Here is a 21,724-nt window from a genome sequence, read left to right as displayed (position 1 = left end):
TGTTGCATTCTTTTAACTTTTGTTTATCCTATAAAAAACAAAGTCTTTGTCTTCTTTCTTCAAAGGTGTTTTGAAATTTTTCATCCAGTACTTTAAAGGCATCTCTCTGATGTCTTCTTTTTTTTTTTTTTAAGATTTTATTTATTTATTTGAGACAGAGAGAATGAGAGAGACAGAGAGCACATGAGAGGGGGGAGGGTCAGAGGGAGAAGCAGGCTCCCTGCCGAGCAGGGAGCCCGATGCGGGACTCGATCCCGGGACTCCGGGATCATGACCTGAGCCGAAGGCAGTCGCTTAACCAACTGAGCCACCCAGGCGCCCCTTTTTTTTTTATTAAAGATTTTATTTATTGATTTGACAGAGAGAGACACAGTGAGAGAGGGAACACAAGCAGGGGGAGTGAGAGAGGGAGAAGCAGGCTTCCTGCGGAGCAGGGAGCCCGATGCAGGGCTCGATCCCAGGACCCTGGGATCATGACCTGAGCCGAAGGCAGACGTTTAACGACTGAGCCACCCAGGCGCCCCTCTCTGATGTCTTCTAACTTGCATAGTTTCTAATGACAAATCTGTTGTAACTATTAGTTTTATTCTTCTGTATTTAAAGTTTCTTTTTCTCTGGCTTCCTTCAAGATTCTGTCTTTGATTTTCAATAGTTTAACTACAATATGTCTAAGTGTATGTTTCTGTTTATCCTGCTTGGGGTCCTCTGAGATTCTTGGATATGTGGTTTGTTGTGTTTCAGTAATTTTGAAAAACTCTCAGCCATTTTTTCTCTTCAAATATTTCTTCTGTTTCAGTTTCTCTCTCTTCTCCTTTTGGGACACCAAATACATATTTTTTCTGTATTTCTTGGATGCTCTGATTTGGCTTTTCCCCACTTTTTTTTTTCTTTTTGTATTTCTATTTGAATCATCTCTATTAACCTATCTTCAACTGAAAGATATTTTCTTAGCTGTGCCCAGTATTCTAATAAGCCATCAAAAAAACTGATTCATCTTGGGGCACCTGGAGAGCACATGACTCTTGATCTTGGGGTTGTAAGTTTGAGTTCCATGTTGGGGGGGTAGAGATTACTTAAAAATAAAACACTTTTTAAAAAGGATTTATTTATTTATTTCAGAGACAGAGAGAGAGCACACACATGTGAGTGGAGGAAGGGGCAGAAGAAGAGAATCTTCAAGCAGACTCCCTGCTGAGCATGGAGACCAACATGGGGATCAATCCCACGACCCATGAAAACATGACCTGAGCCAAAACCAGGAGTGGGACGCTTAACTGACTGAGCCACCCAGGTGCCCCCAAAATAAAATCTTTAAAAAAAAAATCTCTTCATCTCTTATATCATGTTTTATTATTTCTAGCATTTCTTTTACATTTTTATAGTTTCTATCTCTCTGCTGAAATTCCCATCTCTTTATGTATGTTGTATACTTTTTCCACAGTATCCTCTAACACATTATTCGTTGATATTTTTAAGCTCCTATCTGATAGCTCCAACACCTGGGTCACTTCTGGGTTTGGTTTTGTTTATTGCTCTTTACAGAGTTTGCTTATTCCTGTTTGTATGTGCATTTGTGTACATCTCATATTTTTAAATTCAACATTGAAGATTGTGTGTAGAGAAACAGACTGAGGTAAATAATATTTATACCTGAAAGTGGGCAACAGATGTGGGGGACTGAGTCAATCTAGTCAGTAGTTGAAGTTGGGCTGGGTTTTGTTGTTTCTATAATTACCTCCAATGCACCACAGACTTCAAATTCCTCAAGTAGTAGGCTACTAACTTGTGTTTACTCTGGGACCTGGGATGCCAGAAGGTTTTTCTCAGTGTTTCTGTTCCATCCTATTTTCAGCAGTCCCTGTATGCTTGGGCTACACAGGGGATTTCTCTCCAATGTCATGCCCCTTTCCCAGCAGTATTCTATCGTTACTTGTTACTTGGTGCTGTGTTTGTTACATGGCTGGTGGTGGGACAGAGAAATTCTTGGATTTTCCTGGTCCAGCCTCGGTCTTAGGAAGGGTCTATATACCTAGAGCTCAGGGATGAGGCTTATCCTCAAGGGGTCCTTTCTGGGCATCTCCCTCCTAGCTCATAGAATGTATTCTGGGGACAAGAACCACCTAATTTCCACCCCCAGGAAAACTCTGAGCATGATTAAAGCTCCTAGAAGCTCAGGTTCACCCCAAAACATAATTCTCTAGTTATCCCATCTTAATAAATAACATCCACTAAGCTGCCCAAATCAGACACTGGGGAGGGGGTGGGGGTGTGAGGCTTGACACCCTGACACTCTCTAATCTATTACCATGTCCCTAATTATTTTTCAAATATGTCTGTATCTATCCATTTCTATAACCATTACCTTCAAGGAAGCTACCATCATTTCCTATGAGATTTCCACAACAGTCTCCTAAATGGAGTCTCCATGTCATCTCTTGCTCTTTTTCTTCTTCCCACTTTCCACAAGCAGTCTGAATAACTTTCCATAACACAATCTGGGTCATGTTACCCTTGTGATCTTTCTCATCCTTCAGGTGTCAACTTGATTTGTCACCTTGTTGGAAGGGCCTTCTCTGGCCACCTAACATCACATAGGTCTGCCTCTATTATTCCCTCTCACAGTATCCTGTCCTATTCCTTCATTGCATTTTTTTTTCCTTGATTACTGGCTGTCTCCCTCTATGGTGCTGAAACGTCCACAAAGTCAGGGCCACATCTATTTAATTTACTAATATGTTCAATGTCTACTGCAATGTTTGGTGCAGGGAAAGCATTCAATATACATCAGAAATGAATGAAGTCCATAATGAATGAATGAATTTGCAAGACCAATCAGAAATGCAGAAAAAAAGCAATAAGAAAGTAACCTACTATGCACTAGGCACTATGTAGGCACACAGGCTCTCTCATTTATTCCCCCACAAAAAGCCACTGAGATACACACTACTATCCTCTCTTCATTGAAGGAGGAAGCGAGGCTTTGTTCCACTGGGTGAGTTGCCCAAACTGCATGGCTAAGTGTTAGAGTTGGTGCTGAAACTCAGGTCCACCTGACTCTGCAGTCCAGCTCCTTCCCCTTTGTCCCATCACTCTGCCTTTGCTTGCAGAACAAAGTCCAAAAGACAAGAGGTCAGAGCTGCCAGTATGAGGCTTAGGTTATAAATGGGAAGAATGGGAAAGACACAAGGGGAGAGGCAGAGAGAATAGCTTAGCTCGGGGTTTACCCTTAAGTCTAAGCATCTTGGATTTCATCCCTTCTTCACGAAGAGCCTCTAACACATGGGCCTGGGCAGGAGCATTGTTTGGCAGTGTCGAAGCCACCACTTGTTCTGAGGATAAACACTTCCCTGCAAGAGGACTGCCAACAAGCATCCTTAACAAGTGTATCCTGCTTTGGCAAAAGCATACACCTAGTCACCTAGTGACTAAGGAGGCATGACAGTAAGGGGGCAGAGGCCAAAGACTTTAGGTCAAAAGACCCAGGTTCAACATCAGGTTCTGATACTCCTCACCACTTGTGGACTTAGGACAATTCCTTCAACCTCTCAGACCTTCACTGTCCTCATCTGTGTAATGGGGATAATAATATATACCTGATGTGATTGTTACGAATTGTAAGTGGAAACTTAAGGAGCATGTAAGCATTATAATCCTTAATGGAGATATATTAAAGAGTTACCTTCAAGTAGGAACAAAATACGGACATTTTTCTACCACTTTTATTTTTTAACATTGTTTTAGAAAATGTGGAGATAGGGTGTGAGAGAGATAAAATGGAAAATATTAGACAGGAAGGAACAACAACAAAAATCATTCCTCTGCCATATATTCATATTCTTAGAAAAATGAAAAGAATCAACTCTATTTTTATAGAATTCAGTATTGTGGCTAATATTCCTATGTTGCTACCCTTGTCGACCTTCAAAATTCAGCTCAGGTGTCCCCTCTTTTAGGAACCATCCCTGAACTACCAGGCTGATCCACCAAGACACTTCTCTGGGCTTGCAGAGTCCTGAGTGTTCCCCACCAAAGCACTGCCCACACTGGGTATGGACCTGGGTCCCCGTTAGATCATATGTTTCCTAAGGACAGGCTCTGTGGCTTATTCATTCCAGTGCCCCTGGTGTCAAACACAGTGCAGAACATAGACAGCACTCAATAGGGGTGCCTGGGTGGCTCAGTCGGTGAAGCGTCTGCCTTCAGCTCAGGTCATGATCCCAGGGTCCTGGGATCCAGCCCTGCATGGGGCTCCCTGCTCAGCGGGGAGTCTGCCTCTCCCTATCTCTGACCCTCACCCCTGCTTGTGCTCTCACTCTCTCTCTCTCTCTGAATGAAAAAAAAAAAAAGCACTCAGCAAATGTTTGTGTGATTTAAAAAATTAACAGCATTTGCTATATGTGAAAATGTAATTTAAAAAATAATGATCCTATTCACAAAGCAATACAAATAAAAAATCTGGGAATAAAATAAACCTACTAAAATCTGTGAAACAAAAGGTCTTACAAAATGGAAAGAGATATCGAGGTCACAGATGAGTGAAGACAATATATAATTCTCCAAATTATGTATCGGGTTCATAAAAATCCAACCAATCCCAACAGGATTTTTCTAGAACTCAACAAACTTACTCTAAAATTCATCTAGAAGTATCATCAGAGAAGAACAAGGGATAGTCTGAAAACTATGAGTAATATGTAGTTACCAATCCTTTCAGATGTCGAAACCCATCATAAGGAAGTACTTATTGAATAGTGTCATACGGGTACAACATAAGATTAGCAGAACAAAATAGGAAAGCCAGAAATTACTGCTGTATTTAAAATTTTATTGAATGACTTAAAATATATGACAGCAAATGTGAAAAAGAGATAAGATCATCTTAAAGTGGCAGTGAAATTTGAGAAAAACATTTACTTAGAGTCATATCTAATATCACACAACAAAATAAATCCCAAGAAGATTTGGAAATTAAAAGTTGTTTTGAAAATATGGAAAAGGATTGAAAATTTTTTAAATCCTAGAGGGAGTCTATTCCAATATTTCAGTTTTAAAACAATGAAATAAATGTAATAAAAAAAATCAGGTTCAACTATATACAGATTTAAAATGTATGAGCAACTTAAAAATGGAAATTTACTGAGAAAATATTCAGAGCAAATATGATTAAAGACTTAACATATTTATGATATAGACTTTATTCAAATAATCAGAAAAAGACTTCATCCAAAAACTGGACAGAAAATACACACAGACAAGAAAGGAATAAAACATAAAGTTACCACAGGACCCAACAATTCCACTCCTAGGTATATACCCAAGAAAACTGAAAGCACTGCCCATACAGAATCTTGTATATGAACATTTGTAGAAGCATTATTATAATAGCCAAAAAATGACGAACTATAGAAATGATCCCTGAAAGTATAGCCAAAAAGTGGAAGGTATCCAAATGATAAATGATGAATGGATAAACCCAATGTAGCATATCCATAAAATGGCATATTATTTGTCAGTACAAAGAAATGAAGCACTGGGACATGCTGAAGAAGCCAGTCAAAAGACCACATGATATATGGTTTCATTTGTATGAAATGTCTAGAACATACAAATCTGCACAGACTGGGGGCGATCAGAGGTAAATGGGGAGTGCTGGTGGGTACAGGGTTTCTTTGTGGGGCAACAAAAATGTTCTGGAATTAAATATTGGTGATAGTTGTACAACTCTAAGTATATTAAAAAGTACTGAATTGCATACTTTAAATGGGTGAATGGTATGGTATGTGAATTACATCTCAATAATGCTGTAATTCAAAAAGAAATGAAACATAACCCGTAAGCGAATAGAAGGAAAACATTTCACCCTGACTGACAGTCAAAGAAATGCAAACCCAAACTGCAAGCAAGGCACCATTGTCGTGTAGCAAACCAGCAAAATAACTTTTACACAATAGGAACCCCAGGCAAGAGCGCAAAGCAAACACTATCCTCCTCCAGTGCCAAAGGGCAAAGACATTAGCATGACTTGTAGAAAGCAAATGGACACAATATGTAGTTAATGAGAATGCCCCAAATTTCTCCCCTTGTGGGAATTTGCCCTTGGGAAACAACGAAAGCAAGGGCAGAACTAAGGAAGCCGGCATTGCAGCCTGATTTACAACAGGTCAGACCCAACAATAAGTCAATTCTATCATAGAGGCCATCCACTTGATGAAATATTATATCTCCATGAAAACATTTTCAAGTGTTGACATAATGCTGAGTGAAAAAAAAAAACAACAAAAACCAGATAACAAAACTCTTTAATGCTATAAAATTATGAGGGCAAAGACTGAGAATATATGAAAATTAAAATAAGCTACTGTTCTTTTCTGGTTTCTAGACTTTTCTGAGTTTTAAGTGTGTGTGGGCTCCCATCCCAGTCAGTCAGAGGACAGGCCTGGAGTCAGAGCACATTTACTGGCTGGTCGGTGTCCTGACATTTCTTTAAGGAAGCAGTTTATTGAGCTATGAACCGGGTCCCTGCCGCTTTGGCTCAAGGGGAGAAGGAGGGGATGGAAAGGGGACGGGAAGGAAGAATCTTTGTCTTTATTGTCTCACATTTTGAAGGCCAAAGCAAGGCCACATGGACCCCCAGGGTCACACCCTGCCTTTGCCATCAGCAGCGCTGAGCACTTCTCCTGGGACATCTCGTTTGAATTCAAGATGCACCTTAATCTAATCCAGCTCTGCGGCTGCGAGTCCCCCTACATCGAGGAGGAAAGAAGGTCAGGGCCCGGCCGTGTTGACCATCCTCCCTGACGAACAGAGGAATTCCGGGTGGGGTCCGGAGTATTTGGGGACCAGTTGTTTCTCCTCAAAACTTTAGCCCAAAAACTGCCCGTCAAAAGTCAACGGGTAGCCCATAATTTAGCATTCACTTCTTTTCTAAAATAGGGTGTTGAAGAAGTGAACTGTCGGCAGAAGGTAAAGTTCCAGCCTGGCACGGCATCTGCTCAAGAAAGCCATAACCAGCTGGTTGGCTGATGCCTGCAAAGGACAGAGACAGGATGATTTCATTTGCCAAAGGCAGGGCTCATATTATGATATTCAAAAGTGAAGTCATCTTTATTCCTATCATGGCACCACGAGAAGCTCCTTGTGGGACAGGTAACTTTATTTGCCACTGGCATGATGCCACCATCTGAAGACAAACAAATCAAGGACAGCCTCTGTCATTTCTAATCCTCTCTGTTCTAATTCAATTTGTTTGATTAGATCACTGTATATGCACAATTTTAGAAGTATCTTTTATTCCCCTTCAGAGAATAAACTAGCAGAGAAAATTAGATGGCTCTATAACCCTAATATAACAAGGACAACACTAAACAAATATTTAATCGCCCTGCTTTCACGTATTCAAATTTTCTTTGGCCCTGCCTCCACATTTGGACAGGGGTGGGGGTGGGGGGGGACAAGAACACACGGAAATTTCCTGTAGCAGGTGGAAAACACTGGTGGCTCACTGGTTCTCCAGCCCTGGACAAATCAGGCAGTATCAGCCCCACCATGAAAATGGAACGCCGAAGCACACAGAAATACACGACTGGACCAAAGTCGAACAGTCAGGGGTAAACAGAAGTCCAGAACCCAGATATTATATCGAGACTCCAGGGGGGCAAGATGCTGTCCCATTAGCTTCTGCACAAGAGAAGGAAGACCAAGTTCTCCTGAGAAAAATTACTCTGTAAATATTCTGTTAAAAAATATTTAACATTTTTAATGAGACAGCATGTTTATAATATTCCAGATTTTTCTCTAACTATCTGAAATCTTGTAAGATGAGGAAGGAGTCCACTGCCAGGTGACATGGGTACAGAACATGACAACAAAGCTAACATTTAACTGTTGCTAACCACATACCAGGAAGTACGTGAGTTAAGCCACTCTATCCTCACCATAGCCTTATAGCCGTCACTATTGCTATTTTACAGATGAGGATCCTGAGGTGGCACAGAGAGGCTGAGTAACTTGCCCAAAGTCCCACAGCTAAAAGGTGGCAAATCCAGGATCCCGACACCGGCCATCGCTTCACCACTGTGCTCTGCTGCCTCTCAGCTTAAGTTAGCTGCCTTGAGGGGCAGCCAAGGTCGCCCCCTTTCTGAAGAATTATTGCTCTTCAGGTAGCAAACAAATCTATCATCAAACATCTCCACTATTCAGAGAATGGGGCTGCCTCAGAAACATGATTTAGTGGCTTCAGGTCATGAGAAAATATTGACCATGACACTCCAATCTGTCCTCAAAAATTCTTCCCCATTTTTTTCTTGCTAGTGAATGAAGTTAAGAACCAACACCAATAAATAAAATGCCAAAAGGTCCTGGCCAACAGAAGTTTCTTCACCATGGAATGGCTGGGAAATGGAGGGAAACCACTGAGCAACGGCCTGTGCCCAGCAGAACCAACAGAGGAACAGAGTGTGTGGGATTTTCTACTTACAAGGCTTGCCTACCCAGAAAAACAAAGCACTATATACCTAGGCTTGTCCCAGTCTGTTACTTCTTTCAGATTCTATTGCCCTAACATTTCTGTTTTCAATTTAGCATAATTCTTAAAAGTCATTTTAAGTTCAAAATTTAAAAAAAAGGCCAAGTGGGTATCTTCTGCATAGCATGCCATCTTACCTCATAAAGACCCTGAACATCCACCAAGCCCAGCAGTCACTTAGGGAAGGTCATTTTTCCCTTAGGCCTCCCATCAATCAACAAATGGCTTCTTGAGCTCTTACTACAGTCAAAACAGATATTTGGTTCATTCAGTCTCTCCCAGTACTAATATCCCAGCTTGCTGGACCTGGGGAGGCCTGAAGTGGTTTCCCACAAGGAAAACTCACACTGGAAAATCGGAGCCAGAAATGTGAAAATCATCTATGACCCCTAAGAGGCACCCAAGGCTGAGGCAGCTTCCCCATGCTACCAAGAACTATGGCTTGCTTGGCCAAATTCTTACGGAGCACTTTCTGTAGGTGAGGGTGTGGGAAATGACACAGTTGTGCACTTGTGAGCGGCGGCCTGGGATAATGACATGAGTGGGCCCTGAACTAGGTGTCGGAAGAGTTCTAGTCCTAGCTTTGGTCCTAACTTCTATGTGTCCTCCCTGTCTGGGCCTCCATTTCATCTTCAAATCTGACATACTCTGACCACTGTCTCCCCAAAACCACACCCAAAAATCTCTTTTAAATCCTATGATAAGGGGCACCTGGGTGGCGCAGTCGGTTAAGTGTCCGACTTTTGATTTCCACTCAGGTCATGACCTCAGAGTTGTGAGACAGAGCCGCACATCGGGCTCCGTGCTCAGCGTGGAGTCTGCTTGAGATTCTCTCTCTCCCTCTCCCTCTGCCCGTCCTGCTCATGTTCTCTCTCTCTCTCCAGAATAAATAAATAAATCTTTAAAAAAAAATCCCATGATTATACAAGTCTCCTTGATGGTCTGGCCAGAGCACCCAACAGTGAATAGGTGATTATATATGAACACAACAGGAAGTACATCCGGATCTGCCAATCCCCATGTCATTAAAGACACGTGTAACAGACACCTCCTCTCTGCCGGGAGGCAGAGTAAGGTGCAAAGCAAGGGCCCCTACGTGGCAAAAGGGCTGTGGGGTCAACAAGAACAGCTTGGCTGCACTAAGCAGACTTCTGCACTTCCAAGCACTGGCTATCAAGGAGGCACACAGTGAGGACCGTGTGGATTTTAAAAGCAGGCTGCATGATCATTTCTCCAAAGATCATACCAAAACTCTGAATAACCAAAAAAATCCCTTTCTCATAACAGCCTTCTGATAGGACATTTCGGCAAGATGGTCAAGTACCTTCCTGAGTTCCCAGACATCATGACCTGTGATTTAGAACCCATGCTGGTGTTGGCCAGGTCCAAAGCTGGTCCCATCATTCTCCCCTACTTCTCTCTGTGCTGCCCGCCCCTTACAGAGCAATTCTGATCCTCGTCACACACATCAACCCACTGTGAGAAGACTTGCGGAAAAAAATGACTTCAATCTGTACACTGACAACAGAACAAAGCTAACCATTCTAATCCTTAGGGAAACAGAGAACCGCCCCCCCCCAACTGATGGGAAACAAGACTTGGATCATTTTCAAAGTCTCACAGGATTTCTCATCATTTTAAATAATCTCACAGGACATGTCTCTGGGTGTAAAGGGGGGGAAATCTCAGTGTCGGGCCTTGGTGAGAACGCCAGGGAACTCTGCTAGGAGCAGAGATGGTCAGAACCCGTTGTTATTAGTAAAAAAAATAAGTGACATTTACCAAGAATCCAGTGTTTCTGCATCTGGGCTAAGTCCCTTTATTTACATGATCTTTTATAATCCCCACCAGAACTCCATGGAGTAGAAACTATTCTGCTCTTTTCACAGATGGTAAAATTGAGGCTGAGATGAAGGAACAGTAAAGAGCAGTGATCCTTCTGAAGAGACAAGTTCAGAACAGACAAGCCTCCAACCTCCTCTGCCTGAGGGTGTGAGCTCAGGGCCTCCTGCTCCCTCTGTCTCTGCTCGGGGCCCCCCGCTTGTCAGCTGCTGGTTTCATTCCCCACCACAGGCCACCACTGACTGCTGGGAGTAAGCCATCCCAGATGGTCTCAGGGGATGCACACCCGCTCCACACAGGTCAGCTGGGAGTCCCCAGCAGACCTTTCGCATAACGACCGAGGTAAAACCTCCCAAGCCCCAGATGTACATTCTGTTGGCATCTCATCCATGCAAATACAAATGCAGCTCGCCCCACTGTGCATAGGAGAACATGAATGACTAACCAGCTTCGGGGCACACTGTCATTTCTGCTCTGAGGATGTTAAAATGCTTCCCAAACACTCTTCACAAGGTGCCATGATCACCAGCATCTCCTTTGCACTGAAGGATAGAAGTAAAGCTTTGCACCCAGAGGCAGATGTGTTGAGGTTTTCCAGAAGCTGACCACAGTTCTCTACAGTCGGATTTGAAATTTTTAAAAATTATCAACTAGAAGAAACACATGGTCCTCACTTACCCTTTCTATCTCTTGGAGGTACAGGAGCGCAATGTCCCCTGCTTTCTCATAACAGGTGATGACATCCTGTTCCCGGTCCACGTGGAGGTTACTGGTAGAAGAGGAAACAGGCAACTTCTCTAAACAAAGTCCTAAAAAAATCAAACATATAAAACCTGGCTGAGTTGTTTTTCATGGAGCTTAATTTTTCAATATTGAAGACGGTCCCAGTATATCACAAACTGTCAAAAGAAGCAGATTCTCTGCCCTTTACCCTCCCTCATTAAGAACATTTGACCTTGATATCCAGGTTGAGAATCTGATCAGGTACTTCACCATGACCCCATTCAGACCTCACGGAGCTTCTCAGTCAACTATGTCCCAAGGTCCTTAAAGTAAGCAAAGCTAGGCTCACAGCATAATACCAGCTGAAGATATCTTCTATCCCAAAATGTCCACTTAACTAATTCAACATAAAAAAAAAAAAAAAAAAGTTAAATGCTCTTGGGGTCTCAGTTACTAGGAAAATCTTCTAATTTGGAGCCTTAGAGTTTTGGAATCACAATAGCATTACAGACCACAGCTCAGTAGTGGGCTAAGAAAATACCAGAACTGCTTTGTGGGCATTTCTTTGGAGATGGAGGAGATCCTCTTTGCCAAGAGAGAGTTCAGGGCTGGGATGTATGAAAGCACAAAGGGCTGAAAGAACAACAGCGCTGGGAGGAACGGCTGGTGCCTGGCTGCCACCAACCTCTGGGCCTGCCCTGGGCCACCAGCCTGGAGCAAGCCGGGCCCTGGGTCTCCACCCACAACCTGGGGCGGAGAGGGGGCACACTGCGGGGATGGCGTCTGGTGCCCCCACACAAGAGGGCTTCTGCTGTGCCAAGTGCCCTGGGACACATGTATACACACAAGACACACATTCCACTCCAGGCAAAAGTGTGGGAGAAGGTTTGATATTGACAGAAATGGGGTCTGGAACTGGAAGAAGCCAGAGAAATTCCCCCAGAAAACCCACTCATTGTACAAAGAAGCTGAGATGGGCCTCGGTAAAGTAAGTGATTTGCCCCAAACCTGGCAGCCAGGTAACAACACAACAGGACTCAGAACTCAGGTCTCCGGCCTGCCAAACACCCATCCACTTAGTTGCTGACTTTCAGAGCAAACGCCACTCCGGACAGGGCCCCAGACACACTAAGCATCAGCAAATGACCCAGAGTTTGATGCGTCATCATTTCCAGAATGGCCTCTTCCAAGCTGCTCTCATCAGTGATTGTCCCTCCGGGCTGTAAAAAGCCATGAGAAATGGTTCTACGGAACAGGAAGGAAGAGAAACCACTTCTATTCACAAGGAGCCAACAATTGCAGACCGCGTGCCTGGGAGCTCAGAGGTTACCGGTCTGTCACAGAAGGTATGGCTCAAAGATTTTGTTATTTTTTTAACAGCTGTTATGGAGGTAAAATTGGCATATAACAAGCAAAACATTTTTTCGGTGTTACATCATGATGATTTTTTTGTTTGTATTTATTTAATCTTATTTTTTATTAGCTACAGTCCATAGTTAAACCACATTAGGGTTCATGGTGTTCTGTAGTTCATGAGTTTTAACAAATTCATAATGTCATGCGTCCACCATTACCGCACCAGACAGATAAATTCACTGCCCTAAAAATGTCCCATGCCCCACCTATTCATCCCTACCCCCCTCCTCCTGCACCCCGGGCCACCACTCATCTCTTCACTGTCTTTATGGTCTTGCCTTGTCCAGAATGCCACACAGTTGCAATCATGCAGTATGCAGCCTTTTTAGACTGGCTTCTTTCACTCCTTTCACTTAGCATTTAAGGTCTCTCCACGTCTCTTTGTGGCCTGATCACTTCTTTTCGTCCCTGCATAATATTCCCTTTATTCATTAATCCACTGAAAGGCAACTTGGTTGATTCCAAGTTGTGGCAATTATGAAGAAAGCTGCTATAAACATTCACGTGCAGGTTACTGTGTGAGCATAGTCTTTAACTCAAATGGGTAAATACTAGGAGTGAGATTCTGTAAGAAACAGCTAAATAAATATACTTTATTTACAAATGCTTTGAAATAATATTCTATTTAGCTTTGTAAGAAACTGCCAAACTGTCTTCCAGAGTGGTTGCACCATTTTGCATTCTCACCAGCAATGAATGAGACTTACTGTTGCTCAGCATCCTTGTCAGCATTTGGTGTTATCAGTTTTTTGGATTTTCGTCATTCTTTTTTTTTTAAGATTTTATTTATTTATTTGAGATACAGCATGAGTGAGAGAGAGAGCATGGGGTGGGGGGGAGAGGGAGAGGGGCAGAGGAAGAGGGAGAAGCAGACTCCCTGCTAAGCAGGAAAGCCCGACGTGGGGCTTGATCCCAGGAGACCCCGAGAACATGACCTGAGCCGAAGGCAGACGCTTAAAAAGCTGAGCCACCCAGGTGCCCCAATTTTAGTCATTCTAATAGGTGTATAGTAGTGTCTCCTTGTTGTTCTAATTTGTAGTTCTCTAAAGACATATGATGCTGAGCATCTTTTCTGGTGCTTATTTTCCATTAGTATATTTTCTTTGGTGAAGCGTCTGGTCAGATCTTTGGCCCTTCTTTCAATTGGGTTGTTTGTTTTCTTATTGCTGAGTTTTAAGAGTTCTTTGTATATTTTGGATACAAGTCATTTATCAGATATTTGCAAATATTTGCAAATATTTCCTTCCAGCCTATGACTTGCCTTTTCATTCTCTGAACAGTGTCTTTCACAGAATGAGAGTTTTTGGTTTTAATACAGTCTACACTATCAATTTTTTCTTTCATGGACAATGATCTTGGTGTGGTATATAAAACCCCACTGCCAAACCCAAGGTCACCTAGATTTTCTTCTGTGTTATCTTCTAGAAGTTGTACAATTTTGCATTTTACACTTAAGGCTACAATCCATTCTGAGTTAACATTTGTGAAAGGTCTAAGGTTTGTGTCTAGATTTTTGTCTTTTGGATGAAGATGTCCAGTTGTACCCAGCACGATTTGTTGGAGAAACTATCTTTTGAATTGCCTTTGCACCTTTGTCAAAACTCAGTTTACTATAGTTGAATGGGTATATTCCTGGCCTCTCTGTTCTGTTCCATTCATTTCTTCGTCTATTCTTTCCCCAATATTATGCTGTCCTGATTACTGTACACTTTTTTATTTATTTATTTATTTTTAAAGATTTTATTTATTTATTTGACAGAGAGAGAGACAGCAAGAGAGGCAACACAAGCAGGGGGAGTGGGAGAGGGAGAAGCAGGCTTCCCGCGGAGCAGGGAGTCCGATGCGGGGCTCGATCCCAGGATCCTGGGATCATGACCTGAGCCAAAGGCAGACGCTCAACGATTGAGCCATCCAGGCGCCCCCACCATTTTATTTTAAATAGCTCTATTGAGGGATAATTTATATGCCATACAATTCACTAGTTTAAGTATAATTCAACAACCTCGATTTTTTTTTTATTTTGTGAAACATGTAGGGTATTTGTACATAGGAAGGTCACAAGTTTTGTGCCCCTTGTCACAATGAACCCAGATTCGTTTTGGGTGTGTTGTAAACAGAGGGGCCATTTCTTCAGGCCCCCTGCTCTGAGCACACCCCTCACAACTTTTAATAAACCCAGAGCTGTGTAACCATCAACACAGTGCAGTTGGAGAACATTCCCATCATCCCCAAATGACCCTTTCTGCCCCAAAGAAGTCAATCCCTATTCCCACCCCCTGCTTCAGGCAACCACTAATTTGCTTTCTATTTCCATAGATTTACCTTCTCTGGACATTTCATAAACACAGAATCATAGAATACGTGGCCTTTTGTGTCTAGCTTCTTTCACTTAGCACAATGTTTTCAATGTGCATCCAAATTGTAGCAGTACTCCACTTCTTTGTATTCCTGTATGGATAGACTGCATTTTATCTCCCCATTTGCCACTAATGGACGTTTGGATTGTTGCCACTTTTTGGCTACTATGAATAATGCTGCCATGAACATTCATTCATAGTTTTTTTGTGTGGATATATGTTTTTAATTCTCTTTTAATGGGTATATACTTAGAAGTGGAATTACTGGGTCAGATAATACATTTATTTTTAACTATTTAAGAAATACCAAGCTGTTTTCCAAAGTGGCAATACCATCTTACTATTCCCATCAACAAATTACAGTGCCGGGGCGGGGGGGGGGGGTTCCGTTTCTCCACATGCTGCCCAACACTCATTGCTGTCTGTTTTATCATAGCCATCCTAATGGGTGTGAAGTGCTTATCTCGTGGTTTTGATGGGCGTTTCCATAATGACTAATGATACTGACCATCCTTTCATGTGCTTATTGTTATCCATGTATCTTTTTTGGTGAAATGTCTATTAAAATCTTTTATCCATTTTTATTGGGTTGCTTGTTTTCTTATTACTGAGTTTTGAGGGTTCTTTATGTATTGTGAATACAAGTTTTCTATCAGATATGTGATTTGCTAATATTTTCTTTCAGCTATGAAGTTTTGTCATTCTCTTAACAGGTCTTTTGAAGATTAGAAATCTTGAAATTTGATGAAATCCAATTTATCAATATTTTCTCCTCTAAATTGTGCTTTGGGCTTCATGTCTAAGAAATCTTTGCCCAGCCTGAGGCCACAAAGGTTTTTTTTTCCTTATATGTTCTTGTAAAACTTTTATAGGGTTAGGTTTTACATCTAGGTCTATGATCCATTTGAAAATCATCTTTGTACATGCTGCAAGGTAGAGATTGACGTTTACTTCTGTACAGATAGAGAGCCAAGTATGCTGGTACCACTTATCAAAGATTTGCCTTTGCACTTTTTGAAAAATCAGATGGGCACAATCTTTCCTGGACTCTCTGCTGTGCCAATGAGCCATTTGTCTATATTTACGCCAGTATCACCCTGTCTTGACTCCCATACCTTTATAAATCTTGAAAGTAGTGTTAGTGTTCCAATTGTGTTCTCTTTTATCAGTTTTCTTGGTTAATCTTAGTCTTTTTCATTTCCATATAAAATCTGCTTGTCAATATATATATTTTTAAGTTGGCTGGGATTTTGACTGAGATTATGTTGAATTTATAGATCAATTTGGGGAGAACTGGCATCTTAACCATATGAGTTTTCTGACCCATGATCACAACATGTCTCTTCATTTATGTAGGTCTTTAACATCTCTTGACAATGATTTGTAGTTTTCAGTGTACATGCCTTGCAAACCTTTTCTCAGATTTACCCTTAAGTATTTCATATTTACTGTGTTGTAAATGGTATTGTTCTAATTTCAATTTCCTTTTGTTCATTGCTATAGATTTTGGGGGCGCCTGCATGGCTCAGTAGGTTAAGTGTCCGACTCTTGATTTCAGCTCAGCTCATGATTTTGGGGCCATGGGATCGAGCCCCATGCTGGGCTCCTCGCTCAGCGGGGAGTCTGCTGGAGATTCTCTCTCCCTCTCCTTTTGCCCCTCCCCACCAAATAAATAAAAAATCCTTAAAAAAATACAATAGATTACTGAATACTGACCGATCTTGAATTCTGTAACCTTGCTGAATTTACCTATTAGTTCTACCACCGTTTTTGTGGGTTCCCTCAGAATTTCTACACAATCATGCTGTTTGCAAATACAGGCAGTTTTGCTTCATCCTTTCTAATCTGGATGCCTTTTATTTCTATGTATTGCCTTATGCCTTATTATACAAGAACCTCCAGCACACTGTTGAATGTAGTGGTGAGGGCAGACATCCTTATCTCATTCCTGTTTAGGGAGAAAGCACTCAGTCTTTCACCATTAGGTTTGATGTTAACTATGAGTGTTTCACAGATGCCCTTTATCAGGTCAAGGAAAAGCTCTTCTACACCAATTTGGCTATGAGTTTATATCAAGAATGGATGCTGGATTTTCTCAAATCCTTTTTCTTTGTCCACTGAGATAACTGTATAGCTTTTTCTCTTTTAGTTTTTTAACCTGGTGAATTACATTGACTGATTTTCAAATAGTAAAACAAACTTCCTTTCCTGAGATAAACCCCACTGACCATGATGTGTTATTCTTTTTTATATTGTCAGATTTGATTTCTTAAATTTTTGCTTAAAATGTTTTTCATCTATGTGATGAACAAATAGTTCATCAACTATTTGTCCGTAGTTTTCCTGTAACAGTTTTGGTATTTGTGTAAATGCTAACTTCATAAAATGACTTGAGAAATATTCCCTCCTCTTCAATTTTCAGGAGGAGTTGGTGGGGAATTGTTATTTTGTTCTTACATTTTTGGTAGAATTTACCAGGAAAGCCATCTGGACCTAGAGTTTTCTTTGTGGGAAGCTCTTTAACTATAAATTCAATGTCTTTGATATAGGGTTGTTCAGATTATCTCTTTCTTCTTAACTGAGCTTTGATAGTTTATATCTTTCAAGTATTTTATCCATTTCTTCTGAGTTGTCAAATTTACTGACAGAGTGTTTTTTATAATATTCCCTGATCCCTTTAATATCTATAGAATCTCTAAGGATGGCCCCTGTCTCATCCTGATTTAGGTGACTTGTGTTCTCTCTTTTTATCCTGAACAGTCCGGCTAATGGTTTATCAGGTTTATTGAAACTCTCAATAAAGATGTTTTTATTTCATTGATTTTGGTTTTACCAATTTTTCTCTATTGGTTTCCTGTTTTCTATTTCATTTATTTCTGCTCTAATTTGCATTATTTCCTTTCTTCTGCATACACTGGATTTGATTTACTCTTCCTTTTCTAATTTCTTAAGGTGGATGTTAAAGTATAAATCTAAGACCTTTTTTCTTTCCTAATATAGGCATTTAGTCATAAATTCCTCCCTAAGTACTGCTTTAGCAATATCCTACAAATATTGATTGATTGTCATTTTTATTTTCATTCAGTTCACAATATTAATTTAACTTTTGATTTCTTCTCTAGAAATGTATTATTACTTATGATTTTATTTCTCTTCTTTCATTCATGACCCCAAATAGCCAAAGGAATTTTGAAAAAGAAAACCAAAGCTGGAGGCATCACAATTCCAGACTTCACGCTCTATTACAAAGCTGTCATCATCAAGACAGTATGGTACTGGCACAAAAACAGACACACAGATCAACGGAATAGAACACGGAACCCAGAAATGGACTCTCAACTCGATGGTCAACTAAGCTTCAACAAAGCAGGAAAAGAATATCCAATGGAAAAAAGACAGTCTCTTCAACAAATGGTGTTGGGAAAATCGGACAGCCACATGCAGAAGAATGAAACTAGACCACTTTCTTATACCACACACAAAAATAAACTCAAAGTGGATGAAAGACCTAAATGTAAATCCAGGATGAAAGACCTAAAACAGGAATCCATCAAAATCCTAGAAGAGAACACAGGCAGCAATCTCTTTGACCTCAGCCACAGCAACTTCTTGCTAGACACGTCTCCAAAGGCAAAAGAAACAAAAGCAAAAATGAACTATTGGGACTTCATCAAGATAAAAAGCTTTTGCACAGCAAAGGAAACAGTCAACAAAACTAAAAGGCAACCTATGGAATGGGAGAAGATATTTGCAAATGTCTTATCAGGTAAGGGCTAGTATCCAAGATCTATAAAGAACTCATCAAACTCAACACCCAAAAAAACAAAAAAAATCAAGGGGCACCTGGTTGGCTCCATCAGTTAAGCAACTGCCTTCAGATCAGATCATGATCTCAGGGTCCTGGGATCGAGCCCCATGTCAGGCTCCCTGCTAAGTGGGGAGTCTGCTTCTCCTTCTCCCACTTGTGCTCCCTCTCTCTCAAATAAATAAATAAAATCTTTTTTAAAAAATCCAGTCAAGAAATGGGCAGAAGACATGAACAGACATTGCTGCAAAGAAGACACAAATGGCCAATAGACACGTAAAAAAATGCTCAACATCATTCGGCATCAGGGAAATACAAATCAAAACCACAATGAGATACCACTTCACACTAGTCAAAATGGCTAAAATTAACAAGTCAGGAAACAAAAGATGTTGGTGAGGATGGGGAGAAAGGGGAAGCCTCCTATACCGTAGGTGGGAATGCAAGCTGGTACAGCCACTCTGGAAAACAGTATGGAGGTTCCTCAAAAAGTTAAACATAGAGCTACCCTACGACTCAGAAACTGGACTACTGGGTATCTACCCCAAAGATACAGATGTAGTGAAAAGAAGGGGCACATGGCAGCAATGTCCACAATAGCCAAAATACGGAAAGAGCGCAGATGTCCATCAACAGAGGTATGGATAAATATGTATGTATGCACACCACATCTTCTTTATTCACACACACACACACACCACACACACACACAGGAATATTACTCAGCCATCAAAAAGAATGAAATTTTGGTATTTGCAATGATGTGGATGGAGCTAGACAGTACTATGCTAAGCGAAATAAGTCAGTCAAGGAAAGACAATTATCATTTGACCTCACTCATGCGTGGAATTTAAGAAACAAAACAGATGAACATAAGGGAAGGGAAGGAGAAATAAAATAAGACAAAAAAGAGAGAGGGAGGCAAACCATAAGAGACTCTTAACTATAGGGAACAAACCGAGGGTTGCTGGAGGGGAGGTGGGTAGGGGGATGGGGTAATTGGGTGATGAGCATTAAGGAGGGCACCTGATGTAATGAGCACTGGGTATTGTATGCAACTGATGATCACTGAATTCTACCTCTGAAACTCATAATACAATATATGTTAATTAAATTGAACTGAAATTAAAAAACTAAAAAAAAAAATGTATTATTTAGTTGTCAAATACTTGGGGATTTTCCCAAGATCTTTCTATCATTGATTCCTAAATTAATTCCATTATGGTCTGTGCAGATAAAGGCTAAGCAGGCTTGGGATGTTCAAACTCTGCACATTCCAAAGTTAAGGACTGGCCCTTGTGCAGCTCTTGGGGAATACCCTCTAAGCCCCTGGAATATCACACCTCATAAAAGTGTCTTTGTATACCTGAGGACTCAGGCCATACCAGATGGTTATACTTACAATGTGATTTATGGTGAAGGCTGTGGGCCACACTGTATCAGTCTGACCTCTAGGGAGGTACTAAACACTGAATAATTAGGTTCCATGGGTGCTCCATTTCTACATGACAGAACTCCCAATAAAAACTCAAAACATCAAGGTTGGAGTGAGCTTCCCTGACTGGCAATACTCTGTAAGTGTTGTCCCACAACATTCGGGGGAGAATTAAGTGCTGTCCACATGAGCCGACTCAGGGAAGACCACTGATAGCTTGAGCCTGATCTCTCCTGGACTCTACCCTAAGCACCTTTTCCCTTTACACATTGTAATCTGTAGCCTTTTGTTGTAATCAACGGAAACTGAGTAGAACAGCTTTTCTGAATTCTGAGCTTTCTAGTGAATCACTGACCTGAGGGTTGACACAGGTCAGGGAACATACTCGAACCCTTCCAATTTATAAAACTTGTTTCTGGCCCAGAATATGGTCAATCTTGGTAATGTTCCATTACACTCGAAAAGAATGTGTATTCTGTTGGGTGGAGTGTCATATAAATGTCAATTAGGTCAAACTGGTAGACCGTTTTGTTCCAGGATCTTGTACTTGCTCTATTACGTATGGAAACGGGTACTGACATCTCCGAGCAGAACTGTCAGTGGTTGCTTTAGGGCCTAACTCATCACGGTCCAGAAGTCACATCACATACATACAGTCCAACACCTTTACAACTGCATACTTCTGTTCCTCTCTTTCCAGTCTTTATCCTCTCATTATATACATTTTACTTTCACACAGGTTGTAAGTCCCACCCTACAGAGTTATCATTTTCATTGAAATGATCAATGATCTTTTAAAGACATCTAAATAATAAGGAAGAACGCATACAGCCATCAACATAGCTGTGACTTCCAGCGCCCTTCCTTCCTTTGTGTGGATTCATATTTCCTTCCAGTATCATTTTCCTTCTATGTAAAGGGACTCCTTTAACATTTCTCATGGCTGCAGTCCAGCTAATGATGGTTTCGTTCAGCTGCTGTATGTCTGAAAAAGGCTCTTCTTGGCCCTCATTTTTGAGAGACATTTTCACTAGGTATGGAATTCAAAGCTGATGGTTCACTCCCCGCCCACCTGGTATTCTAAAGGTGTTGCCCCCCTATATTCTCACTTGCATGGTTTCTTTTCTTTTTTTTTTTTTTTTATTAACATATAATGTATTATTTGTTTCAGAGGTACAGGTCTGTGATTCAACAGTCTTACACAATTCACGGCGCTCACCATAGCACATACCCTCCCCAATGTCCATCACCCAGCCACCCCATCCCTCCCACCCCCCTCCACTCCAGCAACCCTCAGTTTGTTTCCTGAGATTAAGAGTTTCTTATGGTTTGTCTCCCTCTCTGGTTTCATCTTGTTTCATATTTCCCTCCCTTCCCCTATGATCCTCTGTCTTATTTCTCAAATTCCTCATATCGGTGAGATCATATGATACTTGTCTTTCTCTGATTGACTTATTTAGCTTAGCATAATACCCTCTAGTTCCATCCACGTCATTGCAAATGGCAGATTTCTCCTTTTTTGATGGCTGCATAATATTCCACTATATATATATATACCACATCTTCTTTATCCATTCATCTGTTGATGGACATCTAGGCTCTTTCCATAGTTTGGCTATTGT

At 41.1% G+C, this 21,724-nt stretch overlaps 1 protein-coding gene and 1 non-coding gene across 2 annotated transcripts in view; both read right to left on the bottom strand.

Moving 5' to 3' along the window:
- The window catches only part of TTC7B (tetratricopeptide repeat domain 7B), a 219,442-nt gene that overhangs the window by 142,986 nt on the left and 54,732 nt on the right, over positions 1 to 21,724 (bottom strand). Inside the window, exons 4-5 of the mRNA XM_081829739.1 lie at positions 11,045 to 11,175; positions 7,531 to 7,677 (exon numbers count right to left, since the gene is read on the bottom strand). Of these exons, the coding sequence (XP_081685865.1) occupies positions 7,531 to 7,677; positions 11,045 to 11,175 (278 nt within the window). The remainder of the gene's footprint in view (positions 1 to 7,530; positions 7,678 to 11,044; positions 11,176 to 21,724) is intronic.
- LOC115939003 (small nucleolar RNA SNORA11) lies at positions 14,533 to 14,662 on the bottom strand. The gene has a single exon (XR_004073975.2). It is a non-coding gene; the product is annotated as a small nucleolar RNA SNORA11 (small nucleolar RNA).

The sequence above is a fragment of the Leptonychotes weddellii genome, chromosome 9, assembly GCF_054177405.1.
Source record: "Leptonychotes weddellii isolate Sample4059 chromosome 9, ASM5417740v2, whole genome shotgun sequence".
NCBI classification, from domain to species: Eukaryota; Metazoa; Chordata; class Mammalia; order Carnivora; family Phocidae; genus Leptonychotes; species Leptonychotes weddellii.
This window is presented reverse-complemented; position numbering and strand designations above follow the sequence as displayed.